The following is a 27,974-nucleotide window of genomic DNA, read 5'->3' as shown; positions in this document are numbered from 1 at the left end:
ATAATAAATAAATTTATATAAACATATCAACGAAAGGCAATAATCAATCAGCTGATTTTGACAAGTAAGCAAACATAACCTGAAAAGTTATAAATTACATGAATACAAAAATCAATGACCTCTTATTATCATCTCAGCAGCTTTTGATATTGATTAAATGAACTTATAACTGTATGTAAACAGATTAAATATTTTTTCTTCCGATATTTATAAAATAAATCTAATTGTTACTTTACACTTTGCTTTATCAACTAACCAGTTACGAAGAGGAAAGGTAAATTATCATTAATTAAAGAGTCATGAGAATGTTACTGTGAATATTTATCTTTTAACAAGACTCTAAATAACAAACAGTGTAAACAAGACACTTACAGGCTCAATATTATGAGCATTTACAAGTATTGAACCGCCCGAACTTGTCGATTTCTTATTTTTTTCTTTGAATTATTTATTATTGTAATCAATTACTTTTTTTGTTTTAGTTATTTTTTTTTACACACCAGATATTCCAGATGACAAAATAAACTACCGAAATACTATTATAAAATTTTTTTACAATTAATGTAATGACAATTACATGTTTTTATGATTATCATTTATATTATTATTATTAATATTATAATAATAATAATTATTATTACTATTATTTATATATCTGGTGAGATTTCAGTCGTTAATCATGATGGAAATACATTTTTTTTTTCGAGAAGCTCGTATTGAAAATAGATATTGGGTAATTTGTTAAATTTATATTTTAACATTGAATATCTATTGTATATCTGACAGAAAATACAATAGTATTTTTAATAATCACTTCAATAAATGCTGCTTACTCACAAACATAATCGTCAAATATACATATATTTATCCTTAATAATATTGTTATTATTTTTTATTATTAATATTATTATTATATTAAATGTTTAAAAAAATCTCCAGGTATTTACTAAGTATTGTTATCTATCACTTGTAGTTTGTATTCATAATTTAATAATTTTTATTTTCACATAAAGGATATACTTTTATAATTTCCATATTATATTGCTCACAGTATATTATAATCAGTATATCCTTATAAATATAATTATAATTATTAAGCTTATTAAATTAATTATAATTTTGAAAGTTGACGATCAGTTTGCATCGTCATATTATTGCATCGATGATACGTATTTACGAAATACAAATGTTTTATTTCAGTGGTCTAAATGTAATTGAACATATTAAAGTTTAATTTTTTTTTATTCATTTATTTATCAATTTTTTTTCATTTTCATTTTTTTTTTTCGGAAATATACCGTTTATATTTAAAAAATAAAAAATTATAAACAACTGTAATAAAAACTTTTTTTTTCCGCAATAATTCTATAGTACATCGAGGCACACTCAAAATTATTAAATTTTTAATTGAAAAAGGTTAATTTCCATTTTTATTAATTATTAATAATTAATAATTTTATTTAATTAAAAAGGGACGGTGACTTGACTTATTGACAAAAAACGCCAGAGGTGAGTGAACGAGGTGCCAAAAAGGAGAAAAATGATCAAGTCTTGTCAGAAATTATTTACATTTTAAACGGTCGTTCTTCTTTGAGGTTTTTGTCCTTTCACCACTGTCGGTTTATTCTTGATTATTCCCTTCTTGCGACGTGTCGTCTGAAACATCAATGCCGGCCCCCCCAAAATTTTAACTACGCTTGAAAATAATATTTTGTACTTATATTTGATTAGAAACGATACGATTATAACGTTAAAACAAAAAAATAACAATAATTATTTTTGTTTGTTTGTTTTCGTTATTATTTTTTTTTTTTTGGTTTCTTTTCTTCTAAACAAACAAATAAATAAATTTAATCAAATACAAACCTTTTTATTGTGGTAGGAACTCGTTGATCGTGCAATCTTACGTTCCGATAATGGAATCCTGGGTCGATTGAACTCATTAGGCTTCTTCACCCTATAAAAATAAATAATATGCTGTATAATACGACTTCACACTAACACCAACACTTGTTATCTAATTGACATTTACAGTACAACAATGTCGTACCCAACAAGCTTCTGTTTACGAAATATAAGCAATTATTATTACCTGTAAATTCTTACGAGCCAATGTTCAGTAGTGTAGGCCTCATCGAGATAAGTTAACTTGAAATTTTTATTTCCTATTTCAGCTTGCCTCGTACGATCAAATCCAGCTGACATGCGGTAGTCCAGTACTACTTCGCCAAAACGATAATAACTCAATTTGTACATAAGACAATTGAGAAGGGTCGGTGAACCCTCGGCATCAACTCGAAACTCTCCACGCTCAGTAAAGTAATCACTCTCGCGAATATCTTGAGGATGCTCGCCTTCAGCAATACGGACCATCCATAAAAATTTGTTTATATCATCGCCTGAATAACCAATCATTCCTCCAAATATTACTAGAACATAATCGACATCTAATGACGTCATTATTTCGTAAGCCTTTGGTTCTGTTGAGCTCATAGCCTTTCCTACCAACGCAATATGAGAATTGTTCCAAGTATTATTGTCTACGAGTGTCGTCCTGTTAACAATAAAAATTTTATTTAAAAATTTGATTTTTATTGTTGATTACAAAATAAATAAATCAAAAATAATCTTTTAATTTACCTATTAGCCATTCCGGCTATTTGATATCCGTAATCCCACCAGCTCATTATTCTAGCGTCAGTTGGAGTATTTTGTGCAAGCCAATAATAAGCTTCACGGAAGTCATCAAGTATACTGCGGCCACCGTCATGAGTGTAGGAAGCAAGAACAATAGATGGACTAGAGTATGCATTGCTAGTGACCCAAGTGCAGTGAACCGTAAACATCATTAACAGCATTAAAACACCAATTACAACTCCGTTGCGAAGGTTTGAGCCAAGTCCATCTCCGTTGCCTTTAGGTTTTTCGTGTTTCATTCGCCTTAATTTTCCCGCTTTGTCGTAGAGTCCTCTTCCTGGACTACGTTCGCCATCAGTTTCACTTTCGGCCTCGCTACTGTCCACATTTTCCCTGTCACCAGATTCACGGTCTTCATCTTTCAGGTACATTTCTAAAAGTCCGCTGAATGCGACACCAGACAACATGCATACTACTGGAGTCAACGTCAGCATCAGACGAACCATCACACCAGCGAAATAAACAGCGCTCAACGCGTAAAGGACTATGAAGACGCGCTCATCGTTAATTCGCTTGATACAGTACCATAAACCGACTGGGAAAGTCGATACGAGAATATGAAGATCGAAGAAGAAACTGAACCAGGTTGTCGGTTGATGCTCAGAGACCGATGCAATGATGGGAATGTGAATTTTGGCGTACCCAGTATCCCAAAGACTGTAAAATCTTCCACTCCAGGGCGCTACGAAACCCAGGTACGTTAAAAGAACGAGTCCTAGAAGAAGAACTCCCGCAATTATGACGACTATTCCTCCAAAATATTTCATCTCAGATTTTGTGAGTATTGTTCGTAGGTACCTAGGACAAATAAATAAATAAATATAGATCAAAAAACAATTACTCATTTATGTATAAATTACAAAGACTTTTCTCTCGTTTTTTCATTAATTAAATTCTAATTAACTTTTTTTTAATTAATGTTATTTAATTTTAAATACTTTCTATTGATGTATATTGCCGATGGGCGTACGTTAATTAATAAATAAATTTTAATACTATATATTAATTTAGGTAAATAAAATTAATGAAAGGTTTTAATTACCTCAAAGTTCCTACAAAAATGAGTAATGCAAAAACTCCACCAGCTGCCATATGTTCAGATGTTCTTATTGGTTGAAATCCTACAAACGGAATCTGCATACTCAGCAGCAGTCCCAATATATAGAAGGTCGTATAACTCACGAACAACCGATTGCTGAATCGATTCATCAAAAGAAGCAGGAATACGTGCAACGGTATTAAGTTTATAATAAATACATAGCCACCCCAGGCGGAGACCATGTAGAAGTACGACAATGCCGTCAATGCAGCCCAAAATATAGATCCTTTTTTTACAGACTTAACCCATAAGTAGTAAGTAAATTGTAGCGCAAATATGGCTATCCCCTCGTTATCATAACTACCAGCTACTGATCTCGATATATATCCGGGTACGATGGCGATAAAGCACGCTGCAAATAAACCTGCACCTGCGCTCCATAATTCTTTAGTTAAGAAGTATGTTGATATTGCGGTAAGACCGCTGAAAACTGGTGCCAAAAATACACAAATGTCCCGAATGTGTACTGGAATGTTTAATGAATGAAGAATGTAATGTATAGAGCCAGATGTTATCATAAGTCCTGGATAAACGGTTCCACCGACGATTCGGCCAAGTGGGTACCAGGCTCGCTCGTCAAACCAGTTGAGAAAATTGTAAAATCCATGCTGGACCATGTATGCTGTCGCTCGGTAGTTGAACCTGTTAATAAAATAATTTATAAAAAAAAAAAAAAATTCACATTATTTTACTACAGCACATGTGCTTTGATGATGCTGTATTATATAATGTATACGTATAAATATGTTAGCAGATAGAGAAGTTTTTGTCTTTACCATGGATCAAATTCATGAATGATAGATTCAAATCGTATAATCGCAAAAAGCCTTGATGCGAATCCCGATATCCATGCCAATAATAAAATAGTGAAGGTGATTAATGAGTTGAGACCAGCAGCATTTGTGATCGTCGAAGATTTCATTTGTTTTGAGGAAGATGATGACGACGATGATGGTGGTGAAGACTTTTTATCAGGAAACATGACTTTCTTAGCACCCGTGTTACTTGGCTTGTTGGACTGCATTGTTTTACTTTTTGTAAAACCGGCCAAAATTATTAGGTTAATTTATTATAAACCTTATTATTTATCATTTGCTGTACGTTTCAGAACTATTCATCACTGCTTACTGCATATCACACCGAAAGAGGAGACACGTAGCAAACTTTATCACAACCTCAAACAACACCCACCACCGAGTCTCCGTCTACCGCACCAGCTAGGCTAGGACACGTCAAAAGCCGGCTGCAGATCGCTCAATCCAGCCAACCAAATACTCTGCAATTTAGTTACATTTTTTATAGTGATTTTGTGGTTGGTTACTTTTTGTAGGAATATTTATTTTACGCGGCAATTTTTAAATTTATTTTTTCATCACCGAGATTAATTATTTTATTAAAACATTACAATTATTTATTTATAATTCTATTAAATAATTTAATGTATAAATAAATATTATTTGAGACATAATAAAACAATTGAATTATAAAGACTTGAGAAATTTTATTAATACATTTATAAATAAATATTAGCTTAAAAATTTCTCAAAATTATTTATTTTAACTGTTACTAAAATAAATCCCTCACCATTTTATTACATTTAAGAGTTATAAAATGTAACGTAACTCATTCAATCAATCAAGACCTTTTTTTTACAATAAAAATTTATAAACTACCAGTTGTTAATTAATTAATATTCAATACTAATTAATATCACCATACTCCAACAGAATGCCCTATTTTTTTTTTTGGACTTTTAAATATATAAAAAAATACTTATTCTTTTAGTTTTTACAATCGTTAAATAAGATGTACACAGTTAATAAAAAAAGTCTAAGTGAATCTTTGAATAGTATCACGATCTTGTACCTTGTGCAGACTATTTAAATTGTCCCACCACAAAGGTAATCTATGTGTAAGAATTAACTGAAACCAAGGAGTAAGAGGTGCGTGACAATTGTTGAGGAAATTATTGATATTTGATTTAGATACCCAGCGTATTTCGCTGACCTCGTCGGGATTTGGATCTAGTGTTACTTTGTTTTTTTGTAAAAACAAGACATAGTCAATCTCATGTTCACCCCACGTACCATCGCCTAATGCATGGTAATGAATTCTCGTTAAATAGTAAAATTCATTCAAGTTTATTTCACTTGTAGGAATTCCTAGTTCATAAAACAAGCGACGACGAGCTGCTCTGCGTACTCCAATTGCATCAATCTCTTCATTTTCACCAGGAATTTCCATCAGTGGATGACTGCAGCATGTATTTGTATAATAATTGGGAAATGTTATCTGAAGAATAATTTATAATAAATTATTTAATGAATAAATTTGCAGTAATTAAAAATTAATATTAATATTTTTACCTTATTCGCAGATCGTTTTTGTAACAATAAATCTCCAGAATTATTGAATAAAAATACACTAAACGCTCTGTGGAGTAGTACATCTCCATCAGCATTTACTTTATGACAATTTCTTTTGGACGCACCACCGATAGGTTTATCAAACTCGTCTACCAAAATACAACGCTCTTCTAAAGCAGCTTCTTGTAGTGGTGCCAATTTTGGACTGGCATTTCGACCTGATGACGACGTCAGCATTCTCACTGCATTCTTTATTCTTGCTCCAATTTTAAGCATTTTTATAATTTTTTACAATACAACGTTCAAAAGAAACTCCAATCCTCCTCCAACACCTTTGTTAGTCTCTTGAAACTTGACAGTTACAGAAAAAACTGCAAACTATTTTTACTACAATACTATTCTTTGCGTTCACCTCAATCTCCATATTAATACTAACATTTTTGAATGCATAATCTGAAACAATAATTATTCAGCCACGTCAAATAACTTCCAACATAACAAAAATTTACGCGCAATAAAAATTATAAATATTTACATTAAACGTTGTTTTAACAATAATAAGGAATAAAACCACAACTTAATAATATGAAGTCACTAAATAATATGAAGTTACAATCTGATATATCTCACATAAACATTGGATACTTACAGTCTCAAGGTCACCAGATCTATGTCAGAATGCAAAGAATTTTCGTCAGGTGAAAGTTGTTAATATATGTAAGTATCTATTTGCAATCTTTAAACAAACTGCAACAGCTGTGATTAGTTGGTTTTTATTTCAATGTTATGAAATTAATATCCCCAGAGCTCCTAACCTATGTGTCACTACTCACATAAACCTATAAAATAAATTGATTCATTTCAACACTTGTATTTTTATTTTATATTCTATAATTTATTATATACCAACACTTACTTACTTTCAAAACATCCAATCAAATGTACACACTTTCAATTAATTCAAATATTAAATTGTATTCTCTGTTTTCTCTTTATTCAAAAATCATTTCTTCAGAATGAAGCATTATATTTTTCTAAATTATAACAATAATATTTGTTGACTTAGAACTAATAAATTATCATAATTTCTTACATTATTTATTTTATAATTATTTATAACTCATCAATCACTAAGCACTGTGTAGTTCACCGTGCTTTGGTAAAGCACAAGTAAACAGTGAAGAGTACGTAATAAGTTTATTACCTGGAGGTACTTATGTGAAAATCTAGTGAGATTAAATTAATTTATAATATTTTCAACTTTATTTGTTTTTTAAATTATATTTTATTCAACTATAAATTATCTTATTTTAATTAAAATTTATAATGCTAACAATAATAAATTCACGAGCTCTCTCTTAGCACTCATATTTAAAAATACCTCACAAACACTAGCGCCGCCTAGTAGCAAAAAGTTCACATTCGATGTCCTGTTGTAAACAGCAAACAATTAAATAAAGATGTAATTTGAATAAACTTCTTAATCCTAAGATTCTAACCAAAAAATTCACAGACTGTATAAACACAAATATATATTTTTTATTATTTAGAAACATGACCACAAATAAATTATTGTAGTATTTATAAATGTTTAAACTTTACTTTAATTTATTTATTATAATTACTATAAAATATTAAATATCATCGCAAATTGTGTCTTAAGTTTTAATTTTTTAGTAAATAAATAATTGATATAAGACAATGGCTGAATCAACATCAACATGTTATGAAGACATGACTAAACAAATGTCTCCTGATATATTCTCTGATTGCGAAGATAAAAAAGAAGAACCACAAAATATGAGCGAATGTAAATGAAGTTTTATCAACTAATATATTTATTAATAATATATTTTAAAACACATGACATATCATTTTTTTAGCAATGTCTATTGAAAAGCCAGAATCAATTTATGATAGTCTAGGATGGAAGGGAGCAAGTATGAATAAAATTTTCGAAGGCCGGAATATTTTTTTTCATAAGCATCCACCAATCCGTTCATCTGAGAATCACGCCGTATTATTTAAAGTAAATATTAAATATACAATATCATTTGTATTTTTTATTAGTTGGGGCCAGTTTTTCAATCCAGGATAAAAGTGTTATTATCATTGCCAGTATATTTATATTTATAAAATAAATAGATACATTTTATCATTGGATAAAATTTTATCCTGGATTGAAAAACTGACCTTTAGTTGTTAAACTTGAGATAAATTTTTTTTATTATTTTTTTAGTTATCAATTCCTCACAGAAGACTACTAAAACCGTTTTCATCTCAGTTCGTTGATGAATGGTCCGAGCATTATGTGCGAATGCCACACTCACCAAAAAATTTTTATACTACCCAAAATGTAATCACTCAAACATTTTCTAAAATCTTAATATGTATTGACTTAAATACTTATAATATATTCATTTCAATTTTAATTGTTCCGGAAACTAGAATACTGAAGATCCCAAGGTCCGAATTAAATGGGAAGTGATTGAACAAGCATTGCTACAAAATTTTAAATCCTCTATGCAATTAGAAGCAGCCATTTTATCGTATAACAATAAATATGCTTCCCAATGGAACTTCGCTGCTTTACATTCTTTTTTTGAAGAAGTATGTATCGAATAATTATTTTTTCTATTGAACTCATTATAATTCAAACATTTATTTTTCAGATAGATGATGAAGAAACTAGAATTTTTTTTGAACAATTACTTCCTAAAATAATACGACTGGCTCTTGAATTACCAGCACTTGTAACATGCCCAATACCTTTATTAAAAAAACATTCAAATCAGTCAATCAGTCTTAGTCAGCTCCAAGTTGCCTCATTACTCGCTAATTCCTTTTTATGTACGTTCCCACATCGAAATGCTGTTACATCGAATTCAGAATATGCATCATATCCTTTCATCAATTTCAACGGGTATACTATTAAATAAACATGTATTTTTTTGCATCTACGGATGGATGACTACAAGTTGATTATTTTTTTTTCAGATTATTTTCGGGTCACACTAGAAATCCCCGTAAATTATCAGTGAAAATTGAAAAGTTAAAGTGTATAATCCACTATTTTCGAAGAGTTACAGCCTCTCGTATGTGAAAAAAATTTTTTAACAATTATTTCAAGTATCTATATAATTTTGTTATGAATTATGTTGATGATTTTTTCCTTAAGTAGATCCAGAAGGAACTATTACTATTCAGCGACAATCCATTTCAAGAAATGATTGCCCAAGATGGGATAGAGTAAAGTGTCCATTGCCTCTATTGCACATAAATAGTGAAGGGACCATTGAAGATCAAGGCGCTGGACTTCTTCAAGTCGACTTTGCCAACAAGTAAATAGTTATTTTTTTTATATAATTAAATTTTTTTGAATTTAATAACTCTACTATGCTATTCAAATTTTATAGATTCGTCGGTGGGGGAGTATTAAATAGCGGTTGTGTTCAAGAAGAAATTCGTTTTGTAATCTGTCCTGAGCTTCTGGTAACGATGTTAGTAACAGAAGTACTCGATGATACAGAAGCATTAATTGTCATTGGAGCTGAAAGATACTGTAATTACAAAGGTTACAGCGATACTTTTAAATTTGCGAATAATCACGTTGACAATACTCCTCGTGATAGCAGTGGAAGGCGTAAAACTTCTATTGTTGCCATTGACGCTTTATTTTTTACTCATGCATATCGACAATATCAAGGAAGGAATATTATTCGCGAATTGAATAAGGTAACTATGCACAAAGCTATATATATCCTGTATATCCTGATCAAATTAAGTAATCTCTTATTAAAAAGTTGATAAGGGTTAAATATTAATGAGTAAAATTTATAAAAATATTGATTAATTAAATTGTCGATAATGAGCATTTTGTCAGAAGCGCGCAAAGCGCGTTCGATTTTCTAGTATTTTTAAATTTGATTTTTTTCATAGGCATTTGTTGGATTTATCCTGAAGGAAATGTCTAATACCCAACCGCTTGGAATAGCAACGGGCAATTGGGGATGTGGAGCATTTCGAGGTGATCCATATCTTAAAAGTTTAATTCAACTAATGGCTGCGGCAGTTAACCGACGACCAGTTGTTTACTTTACTTTTGGTGATAAAAAACTCCGGGATGATATCGCTGAGATGTATTGGCACCTTGTAAAGCATCAAGTCAACGTTGGTGAGTGGACATCAGTAAAAATTAATAACTTTTTTTATAAATATATTTATACATATATATTTTCTCAGGTCAGCTATTTACTTTACTTCAATCGTATGAAAGTGAAGCTAAAAAACATCAAAGTCTTTATGATTTTTTGTATAAGCGTGTTCAAGTAAAACCCCTTTTGAAATACTTTTATGCGCGATCGCCAACGTCGAATAAACCACAAACAAATTCAAAGAGAGTAATGCCCAAGAAATATGATACAAAGCCCACAATAATGAATAAAAAAAATGTAAGCAGTCAAAAAAATAAATCACATGAATTGACGAAAGAAGAAGATGTACGAGATATATTAGAACAAGGTCAGGATGATGATTCTCATGAGAAACAGAATACTAAATATGACAGTGAATTAATTGCTACATATATCTCCGAAGAAAAAACTTCTGAACACTTGGAGAATAAATTGAAAAAAGAAACTGGTAATAATAGAAAATCAATATGGAGTTATTCTGCTGAAAGAGAGACTCAAGATGATAGATCCCGAATTGAATCTGCAAGAAAAAGGCGATTTAGTTTTGAGGAATTTAACAAACGATCTGGATTTATAGTTAAAAGTGAAGATGGGTTAACGAATTACATTTGGACGTCTGATTCCAATTATGAACTTTCAGAACCTTTTGAAAAACTAAAGAATGATACGACAAATAAAAAAACAGATCGAATTGCTGAGTCACTTGTTAATAAACAAACAGACACTGGCAGTGAGTCAACTAACACTACTAACAATCCTCAAGTTAATAAATCTCCAAGTCTACAAAAATCTGAAAATGAATTTAATCATCGAAAGGGTGTACAAAGAACAATGTTTGATTTTTTTCAAAAGGTAAGTTAATTATTAAAAAATCATTGTAATATATGGTCGTTAAATTAACAATACAAATTAAAAATAGTTGAAATTACATATATTTTATAGTAATTAAATTAACTTCGCCTTATCTTTATTTTTAATCACCCATAGATGTTTCTTGACAGCAGACAATGGTATTCTTTCAGAACTTTGTTTCTTGACAAGCTGTAAAAATAAACATTATTTGTACAATTTAAAAAAATTTGTAACAGTCATAAATAAACTAATTTAAAAAATAACGATTAATAGTTTACCTTAGATATAAGATCTCTGGCTTCTGGTGTAATATGAAGAGGATATATTATATCAGCCGTACGAATTTTTTTATAAGTCTCGTGTTGATTATCGCTCAAAAATGGTGGTTCACCAACCAAAAATTCATAACACAAAATTCCAAGGCACCAATTATCAACAAAAATGTTGTATGATTGTCCATTTATCATTTCTGGCGGTAAGTAATCTAATGTTCCACACATAGTGTTACGTCTAAAAAAAAAAAAAAAAAAAATGTTCTAAGATTAATAAACCCAGTACAATTATATAAGATGAATTAAATTAAACTGATCTACTTACTTTGATGTTGGTGCATGTACTGACCATCCAAAGTCGGCTAATTTAACATTTCCATCGAAATCTAGCAGTAAATTTTCAGGCTTCAGATCTCTGTGAATTACATTATTTTTGTGACAATACTCCAGAGCGTCAGCAACTTGGTAAATAAATTTAGCTGACCTATAATAAAAAATAATCATAAAAAATTTTTTTATTCAAACTACGCTCAGGGTAATTAAAATAAAATTGTTACATACAGAGGCTCATTGAATCTTCTACCTGGCTGTTTTTTCATATAATTGTACAATTCACCTCGAGCTGCATATTCAAGAACTAAATATATTTTTTTTTCATCCGAAAAATACGTCAACAATTGTAGAATATTTGGGTGTCGGAGATGGGACTGAATTTCAATTTCTCTCAATACTTGTTTTTCTACGCGCCCTTGAATTAATTCAATTTTATATAATGTTTTCAAGGCAACGATATACTTGGTCCTCTTTTCTCGTGCTAAATAAACCCTTCCGAATTTGCCACGACCCAAGGGAACTCCAATATCAAAGTCTTTGAGAGACCATTTGTACCTTAAAAATGAAAATACACATTAACAAAATATGACCCATGATAATACTGAAGTTAGCGGTCAGCTGTCAGTTTTTTTAACAAATTAATTACAATAAAAAATGCTTCTAAAAATTTTCACTTGGAATTTTTATTAATTTTCACATGTGAAACTTTTCAATTAAATTTTTTTTTAATAATTCAATTGCTATAAAACTAAAAAAAAAATTTTAATATCTGTCAACTTCGGTGTTATGACCTATGACTAATAATTAATTAAAAAAACAAGTTAGTACCCATTAGGATGACTTTCAACATGCTCCTCCATAATATTTGTTGCCTCTTGAACACCACTTTGAAAATCAGTAGGAACATTTTTCGGCATAACCATAACATTGTTTATTTTAGCCATGTTACTTAAATTATTTAATTAACTATTTTTTGCAATACGTTTACTTAAAAAACAAATTAACTTCACCAAAATCAACTGACGCCTCTTTCCCGGCTTGAGCCCGCTCGAAAAATAAACGTTAAAATGTTTTAAATTTATTTACAAGTTTAAGGTTAGTTTTTCATATACGACTGTGTCGCCAGTTGTGGTTAGACTTAAAAAGTTATCAGTATGACGTCTATATTATTTTGTTTTGATATTTTATAAAAAATAATTAAAGACAAATCAGTAGTAAAAATAATTTTTTTTAATTCAAATTTAATAAAATGTTTTTAAAAAATTTACTTCATAATTATCTCTTGAGAGCGAATAAAAATAATCCATTGGTCAAACGAATCTCAAGATGCGTTTAAAATAACCAATCAAAAAATAGCTTTTATTTAAAAGTGGACGTGACGTCAGAAAAAGTGAAAAATATGGAGACATTTGACACTTAGGCGCCCTCTTTTACAGTGATTTTATTTCCGGGCGTGGAAAACGTCTTTCACAATAACCTGCCATGCGAATTGGCTAACCACGGGGCAAAGTGAGTAATGTGTGTGTAGGCTCGGCCTTTGTATACTGCGCCTCTAGTAAATAACCGTTGAAAAATCATCTAACACACAATAAATCATAATTTCTTACAATAATTATTTCTATCCAATCAACTGATAATGATTATAAACTTTTCTACTGACTGTGATCTTGTTTAAAAAAGTGCAATTGTTCTAAAGTACATTGTTTACCAATTCAGTTATCTTGAGGTAAGAATTTTATTTACTACTCGCGCGCCAATACAAGTTGACGAGGCACATTACGTGAGGTTGTGAAATCGCCTTTTTTTTTTTTCTTTATTATTATCTAAAATGTCAATGCATCTAGTGTTTATGTGTTGTAATATGTATAAACCTATATAAGACACGTATATATTAATGTAATTGTTATTTACATTTTTGTTCAGGTGCAAAAAATAAATTTTAAGTGATTTTCGAGATGTTTGGACAATCAGGCAACACGTCCTTTGGTATGTATTATAAATTAATAAAATTATTATTATGATTGTGATTATTTTTATTTATTTTTTTTTTTTTATAATAAAAAATAACCTATACGTATTATAATTGTAATATTTATCAACAGGTGGATTTAACTCTGCAACCCAGAGTAGTCCTTTTGGTCAATCAGCGTTTGGTAAGCCAATTGCCACAACAAGTTTTGGCACAGGATCAACTTCTGTCTTTGGGAGCAATAACACCTCATTATTTAGCGCTAAGCCTGCGGGTACTACTACCGGAGGTTTGTTTGGAAACACAACAGCTACTCCAGCATTTGGACAACCAGCTACAACACAATCATCTTTTGGAGGTTTTGGAACTACTGGAACCAATACTAATTTATTTGGAGCTCAACAAAATGCTAATACAAACCTATTCGGCAGTAGTAATACTACATCGGCATTTGGTCAAGCAAACAAACCAGCAGGCTTTGGTTTTGCTTCAACTAGTGGAACTAGTCTTTTCGGGCAGTCCCAACAGAACATACAGCAAACTACGCCATTTGGACAGACAAATACTACTGCTAATACCAGTCTATTTGGTACTCCGGGAGGATTTAGAACAGGCACTAACACTGGGTCAGCTATCGTTGGAACTCCGATAAAATTTAATCCACTTGTAGGTTCAGATACCATGGTTAAACAAGGAGTTACCCAAACCATTGCAACTAAACATCATTGTATAGTGGTGATGAAAGAGTACGAGAATAAATCATTGGAGGAGTTGCGTCTAGAAGATTACACCAATGGTATGAAAGGTCCGAGTCAAACAGGTCAGACAACCAGTCTCTTCGGAGCTACGGCTCAGCCGTCACCTTTTGGCAGTACTAACACCATCGCTAGCACTGTTTCCAGCGGTTTTGGGTCTATGACAACGGGATTCGGCACAAACACCCAGTCAAATACAGGTGGAGGTCTCTTTGGTAAGCCAGTAACTGGTTTCGGTACTCCAGCTACCACTACTAGTGCTTTTGCGTTTAATCCCACAACATCGTCAAGCTTATTTGGCGCAAACACTCAACCGAAGCCATTTGGGACGGCTGCTCCGACAACTTTATTCTCCAACACAACTACAAATCAACCCGCAACTGGATTTGGAACTATGAACAACACTCAGACTCCAGGATTCGGAGGTTTTGGTACTGCGCAACCGAATCAAAGTATTGGATTATTCAATCAAAAACCAACGACGTTTAATATGGCTCCAGCTACATCTAATACTGGTTTTGGTAGCTTTGGGCAGACTGCGCCAGCAAATACCACTACTAACTTATTCAACAAACCCATTACTACAGGTTTTGGAACTGGTTCAGCATTTGGCGCCACACCAGCTCCTGCTTTTGGAGCTAACACTAGCTTTGGTACTACCCAAAACAATAACGCTTCATTATTTAATTCGTCATTTAAACCCGCTGGCCAGACAAACACTTTTTCATTCGGTACAACACCCACTGCTACATCAACTCTCGGTGCCAACGCTAATTTGAATTTAGGAGGAACAAATTCACTTTTCGGAGCACCTAAACCTGGCGGGCTCTTTGGTAATACCAATACTGGTACGACATTTAATAGCTCAGGAACTTTTGGAGGTACTGGAGGTTTTGGCACCAACACAAATACAAATACTGGTCTGGGATTAAATTTACTTGGCGGTGGAGTTAATACAAATCAAGCTCAGCAAAATTCAAGTTCAGTTCCCGTTCATCAGCAAATTTTGGCATTAGTGTCAACTCCATTTGGTGATTCGCCACTTCTCAAAAATTTGCTTCCTGCGTCCGGAAAGTCTGAAGAATTAATAAAACCAGCCAATGCAGCATCAAAAACTCTAAATGGATCACAATTTAAAGTATCCACGTCTAATAACTCACCAAAAGTGAAGGCCCGAGTAGTAACACCTGTACAATTATCGAAAAAATCGCTATTCGATGGCCTAGAAGAAGAAGATCCGACATTACTAGAAGCATTCCAACCTCGTCCAAATGCAAAACGTTTAGTTTTACGCCCGAAACGACGGTCACTCAGTCCTACACCAAGACCTACCGAAAATGGAAAAACCACGCAGAATAATGAAGCTGTAGAGAATATTGAAGCCTCTTCTTCCTGTAACAACAACATCGAAGCAGTTGACAAAGAAAATAAACAGCAAAGCAATCGGCAGTCCATTGACAATAGAAGATTATCATCGACTTCTTGGTTGAAGACTCATATTCCTCGATCAACAAAAATGCCGGAGGAAGAATTCGATGGTCAAAAATCTCCATTTGATTCTTTGGATATTCCAGAGGAAGCTTTAGACAATACTGTAAATGATTTTCGTCCTCATGGAGGAGTAAGCAACAGTCCAATTGCCAAGTCAGAATTGAATCAAAGCGCTTCGCGACAAAGGCGTAGCAACAAGAGCGCTAATGATTCCATGACATTTAATGATTCTAGCCATGGATTACATGAAAGTTCAATGTCAGTATTACAGTCTGATGTCGAACCAAACTTAGCTAATGTAACATTGAAACGTGTCGGATACTTCACAATTCCTCCACTGGACCAATTGGATAATTATGTCCGTGGTGAAACTTGTATTGTGCCTAATTTTACAGTTGGCCGAACTGGATACGGTAATGTCTACTTTGCAGATTCGTTTGATATTTATGGATTGAATTTAGATGAAATCGTGCATTTCCGTCATAAGGAAGTAATTATATATCCTGATGACGAGAAAAAACCACCAGTTGGTCAAGGATTGAATCGCAAAGCTCAAGTGACACTAGATCGCGTTTGGCCACATGATAAGACTCAGCATGAGCCAATAACTGATCCTGAGCGTTTGATTGCTATGGATTATGAGGGCAAATTACGACGAGTTTCAGCAAGACACGATACACGATTCCTCGAATATCGTCCTGAAACCGGTTCTTGGGTTTTTAAGGTTGATCATTTTTCTAAATATGGGTTGAGTGATTCGGATGATGACGATGAAGTACCAAAAGATCAACAGGTTAAAATGGGATTAAGAAAAACTGCTGATCGTTTGAATAAGTTGGAACAGAAGGGGAAGGAACAAAAACAAATTTCTGCGAATGAACCGAAGGCTAAAATGCGAGCATTCAATGGACCAGCAACTGAAGCTGAAAAAAATACTGAACAAAATGTATTTCGCATGGACGAAGATGATGAAGATAGTATGAGTAGTAATGAAGTTCAACTTGAGCCGAAGGGTGAAAAACAAACAGCCCTGAGCCCAACCTCTGTGTACGCTCGTCTTGTTGGAACAGACAGTCACAAACTCCAATTGATGAAAGCTAGTTTTTTTGATGAATGTGGTGATGATTACAATGATCAGCCTATGTATGGGAATTCTGAAGCACCACTAAAACGTCTGCAAAATTTTGAAGCTCGTGAAAATAATTTGAATAGTTTAAATTACTCTGCTAAATTGCGATCGAATTTTACTGTTCATGATATGTTTACGTTACCCAATGAATCTTTCTCTAGCGGAAAAGAAACTAAAGTTAAAAAATCTCATCAAACTAAAGTTGAAAAAGTTTCAAGTATTAACAAATTTTTTCCATCACCAATTATTAAGCCAACAACTCGAGTTTTGAAGTATCGTTGTGAAATCATTCCACTGAAAAAATCTATTTGTAATCGTTTAAAATTCAATACAATTGCTGACATAAGTATTCAAATGGGTAGAAAATTTAAAGCTACTTGGGGACCAGGTTTAACTTTAATTTCACTATCTACTCAAGAACAAGCATCTGTAGTGCCATTACAAAATAGATTCAGTCACATAGAAACTTATATCTCTGGACGGTGTAAGGACGAAATTTCACCATCAAATGTCATTCAACGATTACAAATGTTGGGAGGTAACCGAGCAGATCGTGATTACATTTTAGAATTCAAAGAAAGTATTGAAGAGCACTTAAGAATTCAATTAAATCACTGTGTCATTGGAGAAGAAAATAACTGTCGTTGGATTCGTGTTGGCGCAGGAGAAGCTGGTATCTCCGCTCTTCATGACCACTGCGGTTTGTCTCAAGAAATCGCAAATAATTTAACTAATGACCACTTGTCATCTTACGCAGCTGATTTATGGCAACTATGTGTCGTTCTTTGGGGCAACTTACCTGCATTGCAATCTGATTCAGATAAGGAAAGTCACAGCCACGTTATGATAAGAAAGGAAGCGTTTAGTGATTGGTTAAAAACCGTTGTAGAGGAAATTGTTCAACGAGAATTATCAGAGATCAATAGTGAGGATAAAATTATGTTTTCACTTTTGTCTGCAAATAAATTGGAAGAAGCTTGTGAGATAGCAAGAAAAATTGGCGATTATACACTCGCGATATTCATATCACAGTTGGGTGGTTTCTCATGCGTCAAAGAATTAGCACGACAAGCTATTGGCCTCTGGCAATTAACTGATGTCGTAACAAATATGTCAATGTCTAGATTGAAGATTTACATGTTAGCTGCCGGAGAAGAGCTCATTAACTTAACAAGTAACGATGATATTGTTAACGTTTGTGAAAATTTAGATTGGAAGAGAGCTCTTGCCGTTCACTTGTGGTATTTATCAGAACCTACAACATCTATCACTGATGTTTTAGAACTCTACGAAGCTTCATTCAATGGAGATCCAGCAGATATTTACGCTGCTGCGCCTTTACCGGATTACAAAGAAGAAGATTTTGAGCCTGAAGTTCTTGGAGACAAGAAAACTTACGATCTCTGCTACCATCTATTAAAACTTTATTGTTTGGGTAATCATTCTCTTGAACAACTTCTTAATCCGCTGACCCACACCGCAGATCCATTTGATTATCGACTCAGCTGGTTGCTGCAACAAGTAATCGTTGGTCTTGGATATTCTCATCTATCCGAACATGTATCTTCAATGACTCATACAAATTTTGCAGCACAATTAGAAGCTCATGATCTATGGCATTGGGCTATATTTGTAAACTTGCATCTGAATAATACAACGATTCGACGAACAGCTGTTACGGATTTACTTGCTCGTCACGTTCAAATTGACGAAGATCCGAATTATGCTCAGCGAGAAAAGTTCTTATTGGAGGAACTGGGCATTCCTTCCAAATGGATCAATGAGGCCAAGGCTATCAAGGGCTGTGCTTTTAAGAGATACGGTGAAGCTGCTTGGTATTTACTTCAAGCAGAACAATGGAATAGAGCTCATGAGGTCATAATTGAGCATCTAGCAGCAGATGCTATAATTAATGAAAACTATGATTACTTGAGATCTTTGTTGAGTCGATTCGTTCCACCAGAATGTAATGGTCTTGTAAATGGATGGTCATATCAAGGACAGTTACTCTGGGATTATATGGAAATTGCTGTGGAGATTGAGTCATTCTTGAAGAATCCTGATTACTCTAATCTCGGATACAAACTTGAACTTCTTCAACCACAAATAAGTTCACTTTGCGCTAAAATTAATCAATTCCCATGCCCTTCTGCGAAGCACAGGTAATTACTTTTTATTTAATTTATTTATAAATGCTTTATTACTTAACTAGCTATTCATTTAATTATTGATAATATTTTTTATATTTTTTTTCTAGATTATGTCAAGCTGAAATTGCCAAACGAACGTTCAATCTCGCAAAAAGTATACTTTTACTCCAACCAAATGAAGAAAAATCGACATCTGAAATTTTAGTTCGTTTAGTTACAATGTTACCACTTCCTGAAGATTATGCACAACAAGAATTAAGACCCATTATTAATATGTGCGCTAATGAAATTATTGGCCATTGATGTTTGAAAAATAAAACATAGGCAAGTTAATATAAAAATTATTTGAGCGCAAGTTTTTTTTTTTTTTTTTTTTTTTGTTATTTTTTATAATATTTGTATTGTACGCATATAAAAAAAATTTTTAAGAACTTTTTTTTCCGTAAATATAACATTTAATACTACTTGTGCTTAAATATTTTCAGTAGATATAATAATTATTAATTTTATATATGCATTAAAGTTAGTTGTTAATTAGAATAAGGCAGTAAAATATATTCTTAAAAGCAAAAAATGTTAAAAATCCAAAAAAGTTGGTAAAAAAACGTGATTGTGTTATTTAACGTTCGAGACAGATTAGACTAAATGATAAAATAATAATGAAAATAAAATACGGATTCATTTTTTAATTAATGTAAAAAAAAAAAAACATGGTATTTATATTAGTTTCTGTAAATAATAAATAACTGAATATTAACATTGCATAAATTGACACTTCATTTTGTGATAAGTATTAGTTAAAAATAAATAGTTTCTGATAAAGTGTTTAATAAGTATTTACTCAAACGTGATTTCTTGTAACGAGAATAATAATAAATAACTCTATGTTAAATGTAATAATGAAAATTTTTTTAATAAATTAAAACAAAAATAAATTTTTACAATAATAATTATAAGATTAAGTATCTAAACAATAAGCAATTAACACTTGTTTATTTTATAATTTAATTTAAATGTACACTAAAATGACTGTCACAACACATTATGCTCAATTAATTAATTAAAATTCTCATTATAAAATATTACAAATAATTCTCATGCCGTTAAAAATTTTCAAAAATATTTAACAAATTACAAATAAATTTACGATTTTAAATTTTATATACTTAAGCGGGTTGCTTCGCCTGTATTAGGGTCGACAATTATTTTTTCAAAATTATTACCATTTGTAACAGGCAGTGAATTAGTAATAGCGACCGGTAAATATTTTCCATCATCACATTCGCGAAATATAAGTTCATTTTCTTTATGTTTATCATCTTTTTTACTAGTAGATATTTTTTTCATTGTTAATGATAACGAATCAATAACTAAATAAGATTCTGGCTTGTAAAGTCTAGTAAAATGTACTTTAATATGTTCACTTATATTTTCGTCTTTACGTGGCACATAATTGCAATGTGGACAAGGCGGTGTAAGTCTATCAATACCATGCCGACGTTTATGAGCATCAACTGTGTCTTTATCAGCTGATGAAAAAGGGCATTCTGTACAACGTATGAGCGTCAATGGTGTTAATGTATTGCCTTTTTTTTGCATGAGTATAATCGACTGTTTATCTTGATTAGAAACACATGAAGCAGCATATTCAGCGCCAGAAGCATTATTTGCTAATGTATTTGAAGAAATTGTTGATTTTCTACGTGACTTAGAGGTACTCATATTCAAATTATCTTCATTATTATCGTAATCCATTGATGTTTCGTCTTGACGTTGTGACGCCTGAGCTTCAGCATTGGCTTGATGTTTTTTCAGATGTTGTACGTAATTTGCATAATACTTAACTGAATAATCACAAGTATCACATCGATATCGTTGTTTAGCACCATGTAATGACAAATGTACTCGATACTGTTCACGTTTTTCGAATCCTGACGGACATTTATGGCACTTGTAACGCTTTTCTTTCATTTTTCCATTTTTATAATATGACTGATAAATAAAATTCGGATTACCCTCCATTAATGGGCTGTACGACGGATCTTCATTTAATTGTAATAAAGAAGCAGATGGTTCATTTATTTCAGTTTGTCTTCTGTGAACAACTTGATGCTTCATTAAATTTTGTCCCGTTTTCGATGAATAGTCGCATTCTGTACACTTGAATCGATTGTTAGAACCGTGAAGAGTCATATGATACTCAAGTGCGTCTAACTTAAAATAACGTGCTGGACACTTTGAACAAGTAAATACTTGATTAGTTAATCGTTGTTCTTCTTTTATTTGATTAGAAGAACTTCCCACAGAATCTGATATTTGAACAACAATCCAAGCGATATTTTTCGCAGTATTTCCAACTTGGCTGTTTGTTTCAACACATGCTGTTCTAGGTGGTGGAAACTTTTGCGAGTGACCGTATAAAGATAATAAATATCTTGTACGATCTTGATATTCTGAAGTATGTGCTCGTTGATGTGCTGATAAATGAGATTGTTGTCTTGAGCCATAAGAACACCACTCGCATGAATACGCTAAATCGCTTGAATGATATTTCATATGAATTCGTAATTCTTTATCACAAAGAAAACGTGCTGGACATTTGTTACAGCAATATACCAAACGTGGGTCATTCAAATCTGGCTCTGGGCCCAACAAAGGTGTTCTAGGTAAATCTAAAAGAGTTGTTAAATCATCAAGTTGTTGTGCGTCTGAACGGCCATCATCTACGAGACAGTGAATTGTTCCCAATGATCCTCGATGCATATCTGAATGAGCATCCATTGTTTCTTGTAATAAGCACCTAAAACTGCAGTCTGGACACGCCATTTTACAATCATTTATTGAATTCAACGTGTGCATTGTTTCGTGATCACGAACCTCAGCACGACGAGTTGACACGTGGGGACAATGACGACATTTCAACATTTTTGCAAACGATCCGTCTGGTCTTGATACCCAGACAAGCGGTGTATCTGGTAAAGCACGTGTATCTAATAGAAGTGGTGGCGCAGTATCTTCATTAGTTCCTGAAATAGGTGATGGAGCATGCGATACTTCTTCCACAGAAATATCTAATTTAGTTGATTGATTCTCAAGTTTCATTTTAATTGGTGAAATGTCAACATTTGAGTTTAATTTATGCTCAACAGCAAGCTCTTGGCCATGTAAATGCCCGTGCTCCAAAAGTTCCCTGTAAGTTATTTCACCATTAATTAAATAATTTATAAGTATTTTTAGAATTGCAGATTAAAAAACAAAATAATTACGCTTTTGTCCGAACATAATACGGGCAATGATAACATTTGAAGATTTTATCTCGATCTGGACGATGATTGACTTGATGTATTGCTAATACAGCTGTATCTTCAGCTTTGAATGGACATTCGTTACATGAAATTACATTCTATAATTAAAAAAAGATTACAATTAATTTAGCTTATTTAAATAAGTTGAGGAGGAAGAAAATATATAAAAAATTAATTTTACTTTTTGACTACTTGATTGTTCAGCAGACTCATAATGAGTTTTAACGTGTTGCAAAACCTTATCCTTACTACTGTCACGAAAATTGCATCTTTTGCATTTCCACAATGTTCTTTTAGACTCTTCTACTGAAGCAGAAGTCGATGCTACTGAGTTAGGATTCGAAGCATATATTGAAACGGCAAGATTTGGATTATTAGCTTGTGGATTTACTTTTAATAAAGATTGCCCTTGACTTCTAGCTGCTTGAAGTGGAGGTGGTGGACGTGGAACACTACTGATAATTGCAGAATCAGATTTTCCATAGTTGTTATAACTACTGGGAGCTGGTGTTAAATTTTGAGGTGTTGGATAATTTTTAGATTTACTCATAATAATTAATTTCTTTGATGGCTCTCCTGAGCTAGTGTCAACGACTCCATGATCTTCATTTAGATCATGTGGAATTTGGTGATCTATCTGAAATTACAAACAAAATAAATAAATTAATTTGAATATTATTTATTAATGAGATGATTTTAAATGATTAATTAAATGACTTACTTGTGCTAAATACTTATTATACTTGGAATAATTTCTTCTACCAGTTTCATCAGTCATGAGAACTCTGGCATTGGCATGAGCTGCATCTCTAGCTGATTTAAGTTTAATATGTTTGGTGATGTCCCATCGCCAGTTTGATCGGTATGCACAAAAAGAGCATTCGAATGGTTTGCGATTTAAGTGACCAACTATGTGAACATGAAAACGGCTAGCTGTTGATGCCCAAAATGGACAGTGGGGACACTTAAATACTCGACGGGTAGATGGCTGAGTAGCTCCATCAGCCTGTAGATAATGACGATTATTTTTTAATTTATCTTAAAAAGATTAATTGTTATCATATTTTACACGCGAGCTAAAATATTTCAGAGGAATTGAATTGAAAGAAAAATAAAGAAATAAATTAATAGGAATGTAAAAAAAAATAGATAAATAAGTAGTGAAAATTAAGCAAAAAATATAAAATCATAAAATAATAAATAAACCCCGTACCGACGATCCGGAAGAATTCAGCCCACCAACACTCCCTTCCCAGTCCACTTGTAAAGGAAACTCAAAATCATCACAGTTGGAGGTGGCTGTATAATTTGAACTAATAACAGTGTGCTCCTGAATGTTATTGCTAAACATTAAATTATTGCTCGGTGATGAACAAAATTTCATGTGCAATTCAAGATCTGTCGAACTTTTACAATTTCTTTGACAGTTTGGACAACGCGTTATACTACAAGTTACACTGAGTGCAGTATGATGAGTTTGTTTATGTTTAGCCAATTCTTCAAGGCTGGTTGCTTCAAATGTACACCAACATTTTAAATCCTCTCGACTACTTACAGCTACTTGTGATGAAGCTGAATTGGTACTTCCTAACAGTCTTTCCTTTAGTCGATCAAAGAATGAAGCGTTCCTTTTTTCAAATGATTTTACAGACACTTCTTTCTTTCCAGTCGTCTATTTTGTTTTCAACAAAACAAAAAGTAAAAAAAAAAAAAAAAAAAAAAACAAATAAACTAAATCGAACAAATCATAATTCAGTTAAAAAAAAAAAAAAAAAACATATTAAAATAACATATACCTCACGATTATTAATTAACTTCGCGATTTCAGTATCTCGTGCAATTTTTGCTAGCTCTGGGCGCACTCTCACCCGAGGAACTTTGAGTGTGTTAGTAGAACCGTTGGGCATGCTGTTATTAACCTTGCCTTCAGAACTTAATGGAATGAGCATTGGCAATGGTTTTCGGGCTTTATTTGGTAATTGTGATGGTCCATGTGCCTCGATCAGGTGCCGCTGCATTTCAGAATCCCACGCAGTAATAAACTGGCAGCCTTTCTCGTCACATTTAAGAGCTATACACTCCGCGTCAGCAATAACTGGATTTGGAGTTTCTTCCAGTAAATTTTCTACGATATCGGATGCTGGAGATTTTGATGGGGTTTCTCTGAAATCACTTGCGCCAACCTAGACAATGAAAAATCAGCTTTAAGATAACAACGTTAAATTAATTTTTTTTATCGCAAAATAATTTTAAATTTTAATATAACTACCTGATTGTAACGTTTCGGACCGTTTCGTGGTTTACGATCAAGAGGATTCATTTTTTTACTGCTAACTCCAACAGGAGGCTCATGATGATTAGTTTCATGTACAGTCAAACTCTGGCGTATCTCAGCAGTAAAATTACATGCTCTGCATTGAAATGCTCCGCCTCCATTGTGACTGCGAGTATGTCGATCTAAATTCCACTGGGAAACAATAAAAAAAAATAAATAAATAAACAATTTTTTTTTTTAATTACAAAAGTAAAAAAAAAATCAATGTTTTTTTATATTTTCAATATTTACTTTGTATGGAGTACGAAAGTCACAATCGTTACACTTGATCATTGGCATAGAATGATACTTAACGTGTTTAGTGTAACGTGCACGTACGTGGGTCATGTATGAGCACTTGGTACATCGAAAGAATCTTCGTTTGAGGGGATAAATTTTTTGATGGCCGCCTAGGCCGGATTGATCGGAAACTAAACAAATCATATAATAATTTTCCATCAATTATCCTCATTAGTTATACAAGTAAATATATTACCTTCTATGTCCTTGTGAATTGATAAAAGATGACGTTCCAATCGCTTTGGATGTTGAGAGATGAAATTGCAATGAGGACACTCGTGGCACTTGGGCTAGAAAAAATATTTTTTTTTTTTTATTTATAGATAAATAAAAAAATTTTAAGTAATAATAATAATTATTATTAATGCAATTGTAAACCTTTTGATGATGTTCGTCCTTTAAATGTTGTAAATATTCAACCAATGAAGGAAACTCAATATGTGGTTCACATGATTTACATTCATAACCGCTTTCGGAAACAACTTTTTCATCCGTTATATCATCCTCGGGTTCTTCCTTGATAGTAAGTCTAGGTTCATCATCATCATAATCATCATCATCGTCATCGTCGTCATTATTATTATAATCATCCTCGTTAATATTTTCATTATTATTATCATTATCATCTTCACCTTTCGAATCATTTAAAGCTCTTAAATCAGAAACGTCACCTATTTCACTTGTTTCGCCGTCCACTTCTTCTCCTTCTGACTCTTCATTTTCCTGTTGTTTTTTACTTGATCTCACTTTATGCTGAGTCCTTGGCCTCAGTGCCCGTAGAATAGGTGAAGCTTCAGACATTTTGTCTCGTTAATTTTAAAATACTCCAATCATATATACATATACATACACTTGAATATATGCATATATTTCCTGTAAATTTTATTTACTTGATTTACTTTTCACTCCAAATGGTAATATAAAATCACATAAATATTAAACAATTATTTAAAAACAAAAAAACAAGTTTTATAGTATTGTTTCTTAAACAGCGAATTCAACAGTTAAAGAAGTTAATTGATAAAATAACTATGAATCATTTCTTCATCATCTGCGTGACGACATTGAAGTTCTTTACTTCCGTCATAATTTTTCTATTTACTAAAAAATTCTTATCTTAAAACTACCACTAAAATATCAAAGAAGAAAAGAAATAAACTAACAGTTATAAAATTGATAATTAAATATCAATATAGTAGGGGTAAATTTTTGATGAATTATTTCTTTTCCAAAGTACTAGAATAATCCCCCAGACTTCCGGTCTACAAGACCGTGAAAAGAAAAAAAATTGCAGATAACATTAGAACTCACGGTTTCAATAATATCATAAATATAAATCTTAAAAATAAAGAGACACGTAGATACAGTAATTAAAACAACAATATTGATATTAAAGAGCAAAATTATCAAACCTCAATTGTGTGTTATCCTCGTTTCACTTCTTATCATCTAGAGCGACAACAGCCGGACGGTCATCACACACCAGCAGCAATGGCGACGTACACACTAAAAATCTTTTAAGTATAATATTATGCTCCTTAACTTCTTCTATTCTATTCTCTGTACAACTGCTGTCCGTCGCAACTACTGTGCTTATTACTCTGTAATATGTAACCAGTAGTCAATAGGTATATTTGAAATATATGTATACAAGAGTAATAACAACACGATGACGTATTTTTTTGTTAATGCCGGGGCTGGCCTGCTGTGAAACAACACACACGGCACAATAAAGTGTGCAGACTAGTCAGCAGGGAATAATATAAGCAAAAGTAAAATATAGGCAACAACAGTAGTAGTAGCAGCAGCAGCAGCAGCAACAGCAGTAATATACAACCAGCTATTGCGACAACTGCACGAGTAGAGTAGAGTAGAGAACCAGCGTTCAGAGTTGATATTGGTATATAAGTATAAGTATAAAGTATTAAAGACGAACGGGCTACGGCTACGGGCGCACAGTCACCTCCTCTTGTATAATATCGGAATAGAGAGTGGTGTGTGGCGATGGTGGTGGATACAGCGAAGCAAGCGGAGTAATTCTGAACCACTGCAGGCGGTGTACTGTTTGGGGGCGACGAAGAAGTCTCCTCCACGATGACGATGACGATGACGATGTATATCCAAGATTTTCTCTTCAGTTTTCTTTTTATCTTGTAATATTTCTGTATCCTTATATTTTTTGTCTTGTATCTTGGTCTGCTCACTAATAGTACACCCTAAAAATTATTTATTAAAAAAAGAAAATTATAATAATAAATGACATTAAAAATTTAGCTATCACTTCACAATTTTTTTAATTTTTTTAACAAATAAATTATAGCGAAAAAAAATTATTAAAAAAATGGACTTGTAGAAATTTTAATAAATAAAAAATGCAATTTTTTAGAACAAATTTTTTTGTTAAAGAAAATTAAAAAATTGTCAAGTGACAGCTAAATTTAATGTCATTAATAATAATTGTTATATTGCGTGAAAATTTGAGAGATTGGAAAGAAAAATTTTACACATTTATTTCTTACCTATTAAAATTTATTTTTTTTCATAAATACTAAAATTGTCGGATCTCCGCTATTTTTAGTATCATGTAAGTGTGTTTAAGATATTTACCTGCACTGCTGATAAAGTGCAGAAATAAGATAAGCCTTAACTGTTTTAATTAAAGGCAAAATACTAAAATAAGAAATGATGTACTCCAAAATATAGATAAGAGCGAAGAGCGGTACGAAGCACCGATGATGATGGTAATGA

At 32.3% G+C, this 27,974-nt stretch overlaps 6 protein-coding genes across 10 annotated transcripts; 2 read left to right on the top strand and 4 right to left on the bottom strand.

Annotated features, from left to right (window-relative positions):
- Window positions 1–304: 304 nt before the first annotated feature.
- Stt3b (catalytic subunit 3B of the oligosaccharyltransferase complex) lies at window positions 305–5,007 on the bottom strand. 2 transcript variants are annotated; one of them, XM_074248050.1, is made up of 6 exons: window positions 4,573–5,007; window positions 3,740–4,438; window positions 2,641–3,495; window positions 2,093–2,554; window positions 1,867–1,957; window positions 305–1,691 (listed from the first exon to the last, which is right to left on the bottom strand). In XM_074248050.1, exons 1-6 carry the CDS (start codon window positions 4,818–4,820, stop codon window positions 1,665–1,667), a joined length of 2,382 nt encoding a protein of 793 aa, XP_074104151.1. In that variant the 5' UTR covers window positions 4,821–5,007; the 3' UTR covers window positions 305–1,664. The 2 variants fall into 2 exon arrangements, with proteins under 2 accessions (XP_074104151.1, XP_074104150.1); XM_074248049.1 differs by having other exon boundaries at window positions 305–1,656.
- Window positions 5,008–5,322: 315 nt separating this feature from the next.
- Window positions 5,323–7,501, bottom strand: Idi (Isopentenyl-diphosphate delta isomerase). Of its 3 annotated transcripts, none has more exons than XM_074248086.1 (4): window positions 7,080–7,501; window positions 6,813–7,002; window positions 6,164–6,616; window positions 5,323–6,089 (listed from the first exon to the last, which is right to left on the bottom strand). In XM_074248086.1, exons 3-4 carry the CDS (start codon window positions 6,437–6,439, stop codon window positions 5,628–5,630), a joined length of 738 nt encoding a protein of 245 aa, XP_074104187.1. In that variant the 5' UTR covers window positions 6,440–6,616; window positions 6,813–7,002; window positions 7,080–7,501; the 3' UTR covers window positions 5,323–5,627. The 3 variants fall into 3 exon arrangements, with proteins under 3 accessions (XP_074104187.1, XP_074104188.1, XP_074104186.1); XM_074248087.1 differs by having other exon boundaries at window positions 6,699–7,002; window positions 7,084–7,501; XM_074248085.1 differs by having other exon boundaries at window positions 7,084–7,501.
- Window positions 7,502–7,647: 146 nt separating this feature from the next.
- On the top strand, window positions 7,648–11,471 carry LOC141530750 (poly(ADP-ribose) glycohydrolase). 2 transcript variants are annotated; one of them, XM_074248047.1, is made up of 11 exons: window positions 7,648–7,973; window positions 8,047–8,192; window positions 8,403–8,519; window positions 8,612–8,773; window positions 8,836–9,086; window positions 9,161–9,258; window positions 9,342–9,504; window positions 9,580–9,898; window positions 10,103–10,337; window positions 10,406–11,208; window positions 11,344–11,471. In XM_074248047.1, the coding sequence occupies exons 1-11, from the start codon at window positions 7,865–7,867 to the stop codon at window positions 11,401–11,403; spliced, it is 2,463 nt and encodes an 820-aa protein (XP_074104148.1). In that variant the 5' UTR covers window positions 7,648–7,864; the 3' UTR covers window positions 11,404–11,471. The 2 variants fall into 2 exon arrangements, with proteins under 2 accessions (XP_074104148.1, XP_074104149.1); XM_074248048.1 differs by having other exon boundaries at window positions 7,650–7,973; window positions 9,345–9,504.
- Window positions 11,472–11,474: 3 nt separating this feature from the next.
- Aurb (aurora kinase B) lies at window positions 11,475–12,757 on the bottom strand. The gene is made up of 4 exons (XM_074247437.1): window positions 12,642–12,757; window positions 12,042–12,368; window positions 11,806–11,964; window positions 11,475–11,718 (listed from the first exon to the last, which is right to left on the bottom strand). The coding sequence occupies exons 1-4, from the start codon at window positions 12,755–12,757 to the stop codon at window positions 11,475–11,477; spliced, it is 846 nt and encodes a 281-aa protein (XP_074103538.1).
- Window positions 12,758–13,292: 535 nt separating this feature from the next.
- On the top strand, window positions 13,293–20,140 carry Nup98-96 (nuclear pore complex protein Nup98-96). Its single transcript, XM_074248042.1, has 4 exons — window positions 13,293–13,539; window positions 13,737–13,799; window positions 13,916–19,319; window positions 19,415–20,140. The coding sequence occupies exons 2-4, from the start codon at window positions 13,769–13,771 to the stop codon at window positions 19,608–19,610; spliced, it is 5,631 nt and encodes a 1,876-aa protein (XP_074104143.1). The 5' UTR covers window positions 13,293–13,539; window positions 13,737–13,768; the 3' UTR covers window positions 19,611–20,140.
- A 203-nt stretch (window positions 20,141–20,343) lies between these two features.
- On the bottom strand, window positions 20,344–27,883 carry LOC141530747 (uncharacterized). The gene is made up of 12 exons (XM_074248043.1): window positions 27,746–27,883; window positions 26,639–27,442; window positions 25,605–26,099; window positions 25,423–25,516; window positions 25,179–25,357; window positions 24,882–25,079; window positions 24,409–24,795; window positions 23,826–24,284; window positions 23,334–23,618; window positions 22,794–23,249; window positions 22,574–22,710; window positions 20,344–22,497 (listed from the first exon to the last, which is right to left on the bottom strand). The coding sequence occupies exons 3-12, from the start codon at window positions 26,025–26,027 to the stop codon at window positions 20,466–20,468; spliced, it is 4,650 nt and encodes a 1,549-aa protein (XP_074104144.1). The 5' UTR covers window positions 26,028–26,099; window positions 26,639–27,442; window positions 27,746–27,883; the 3' UTR covers window positions 20,344–20,465.
- Between the last annotated feature and the right edge of the window lie 91 nt (window positions 27,884–27,974).

Source organism: Cotesia typhae, unplaced genomic scaffold, assembly GCF_013202065.1.
Source record: "Cotesia typhae breed Kobodo isofemale line unplaced genomic scaffold, CoteBio_Ctyphae contig_5, whole genome shotgun sequence".
In the NCBI taxonomy this organism is placed as follows: domain Eukaryota; kingdom Metazoa; phylum Arthropoda; class Insecta; order Hymenoptera; family Braconidae; genus Cotesia; species Cotesia typhae.
The sequence above is the reverse complement of the archived record's forward strand: the minus strand, read 5'-3'. Positions and strand labels throughout refer to the sequence as shown.

What these genes read in the sequence shown, in the direction of transcription:
- Idi (XM_074248086.1), bottom strand. Translation starts at nt 6,439, where the DNA reads ATGCTTAAAATTGGAGCAAGAATAAAGAATGCAGTGAGAATGCTGACG. An exon ending in AAAAACGATCTGCGAATAAG is followed by an intron (nt 6,090 to 6,163) that starts GTAAAAATATTA and finishes ATTATTCTTCAG; the next exon opens with ATAACATTTCCCAATTATTA.
- Aurb (XM_074247437.1), bottom strand. Translation starts at nt 12,757, where the DNA reads ATGGCTAAAATAAACAATGTTATGGTTATGCCGAAAAATGTTCCTACT. An exon ending in GTTGAAAGTCATCCTAATGG is followed by an intron (nt 12,369 to 12,641) that starts GTACTAACTTGT and finishes TTCATTTTTAAG; the next exon opens with GTACAAATGGTCTCTCAAAG. An exon ending in GTACATGCACCAACATCAAA is followed by an intron (nt 11,719 to 11,805) that starts GTAAGTAGATCA and finishes TTTTTTTTTTAG; the next exon opens with ACGTAACACTATGTGTGGAA.
- LOC141530750 (XM_074248047.1), top strand. Translation starts at nt 7,865, where the DNA reads ATGGCTGAATCAACATCAACATGTTATGAAGACATGACTAAACAAATG. An exon ending in CCTTTCATCAATTTCAACGG is followed by an intron (nt 9,087 to 9,160) that starts GTATACTATTAA and finishes TTTTTTTTTCAG; the next exon opens with ATTATTTTCGGGTCACACTA. An exon ending in AAAGCATCAAGTCAACGTTG is followed by an intron (nt 10,338 to 10,405) that starts GTGAGTGGACAT and finishes ATATTTTCTCAG; the next exon opens with GTCAGCTATTTACTTTACTT.
- Nup98-96 (XM_074248042.1), top strand. Translation starts at nt 13,769, where the DNA reads ATGTTTGGACAATCAGGCAACACGTCCTTTG. An exon ending in ATCAGGCAACACGTCCTTTG is followed by an intron (nt 13,800 to 13,915) that starts GTATGTATTATA and finishes ATTTATCAACAG; the next exon opens with GTGGATTTAACTCTGCAACC. An exon ending in TGCCCTTCTGCGAAGCACAG is followed by an intron (nt 19,320 to 19,414) that starts GTAATTACTTTT and finishes TTTTTTTTCTAG; the next exon opens with ATTATGTCAAGCTGAAATTG.
- Stt3b (XM_074248049.1), bottom strand. Translation starts at nt 4,820, where the DNA reads ATGCAGTCCAACAAGCCAAGTAACACGGGTGCTAAGAAAGTCATGTTT. An exon ending in ATTCATGAATTTGATCCATG is followed by an intron (nt 4,439 to 4,572) that starts GTAAAGACAAAA and finishes TTTTATTAACAG; the next exon opens with GTTCAACTACCGAGCGACAG. An exon ending in GTTCCTACCACAATAAAAAG is followed by an intron (nt 1,657 to 1,866) that starts GTTTGTATTTGA and finishes TTGATGTTTCAG; the next exon opens with ACGACACGTCGCAAGAAGGG.
- LOC141530747 (XM_074248043.1), bottom strand. Translation starts at nt 26,027, where the DNA reads ATGTCTGAAGCTTCACCTATTCTACGGGCACTGAGGCCAAGGACTCAG. An exon ending in AGGACGAACATCATCAAAAG is followed by an intron (nt 25,517 to 25,604) that starts GTTTACAATTGC and finishes TATTTTTTCTAG; the next exon opens with CCCAAGTGCCACGAGTGTCC. An exon ending in ACTTTCGTACTCCATACAAA is followed by an intron (nt 25,080 to 25,178) that starts GTAAATATTGAA and finishes ATTGTTTCCCAG; the next exon opens with TGGAATTTAGATCGACATAC.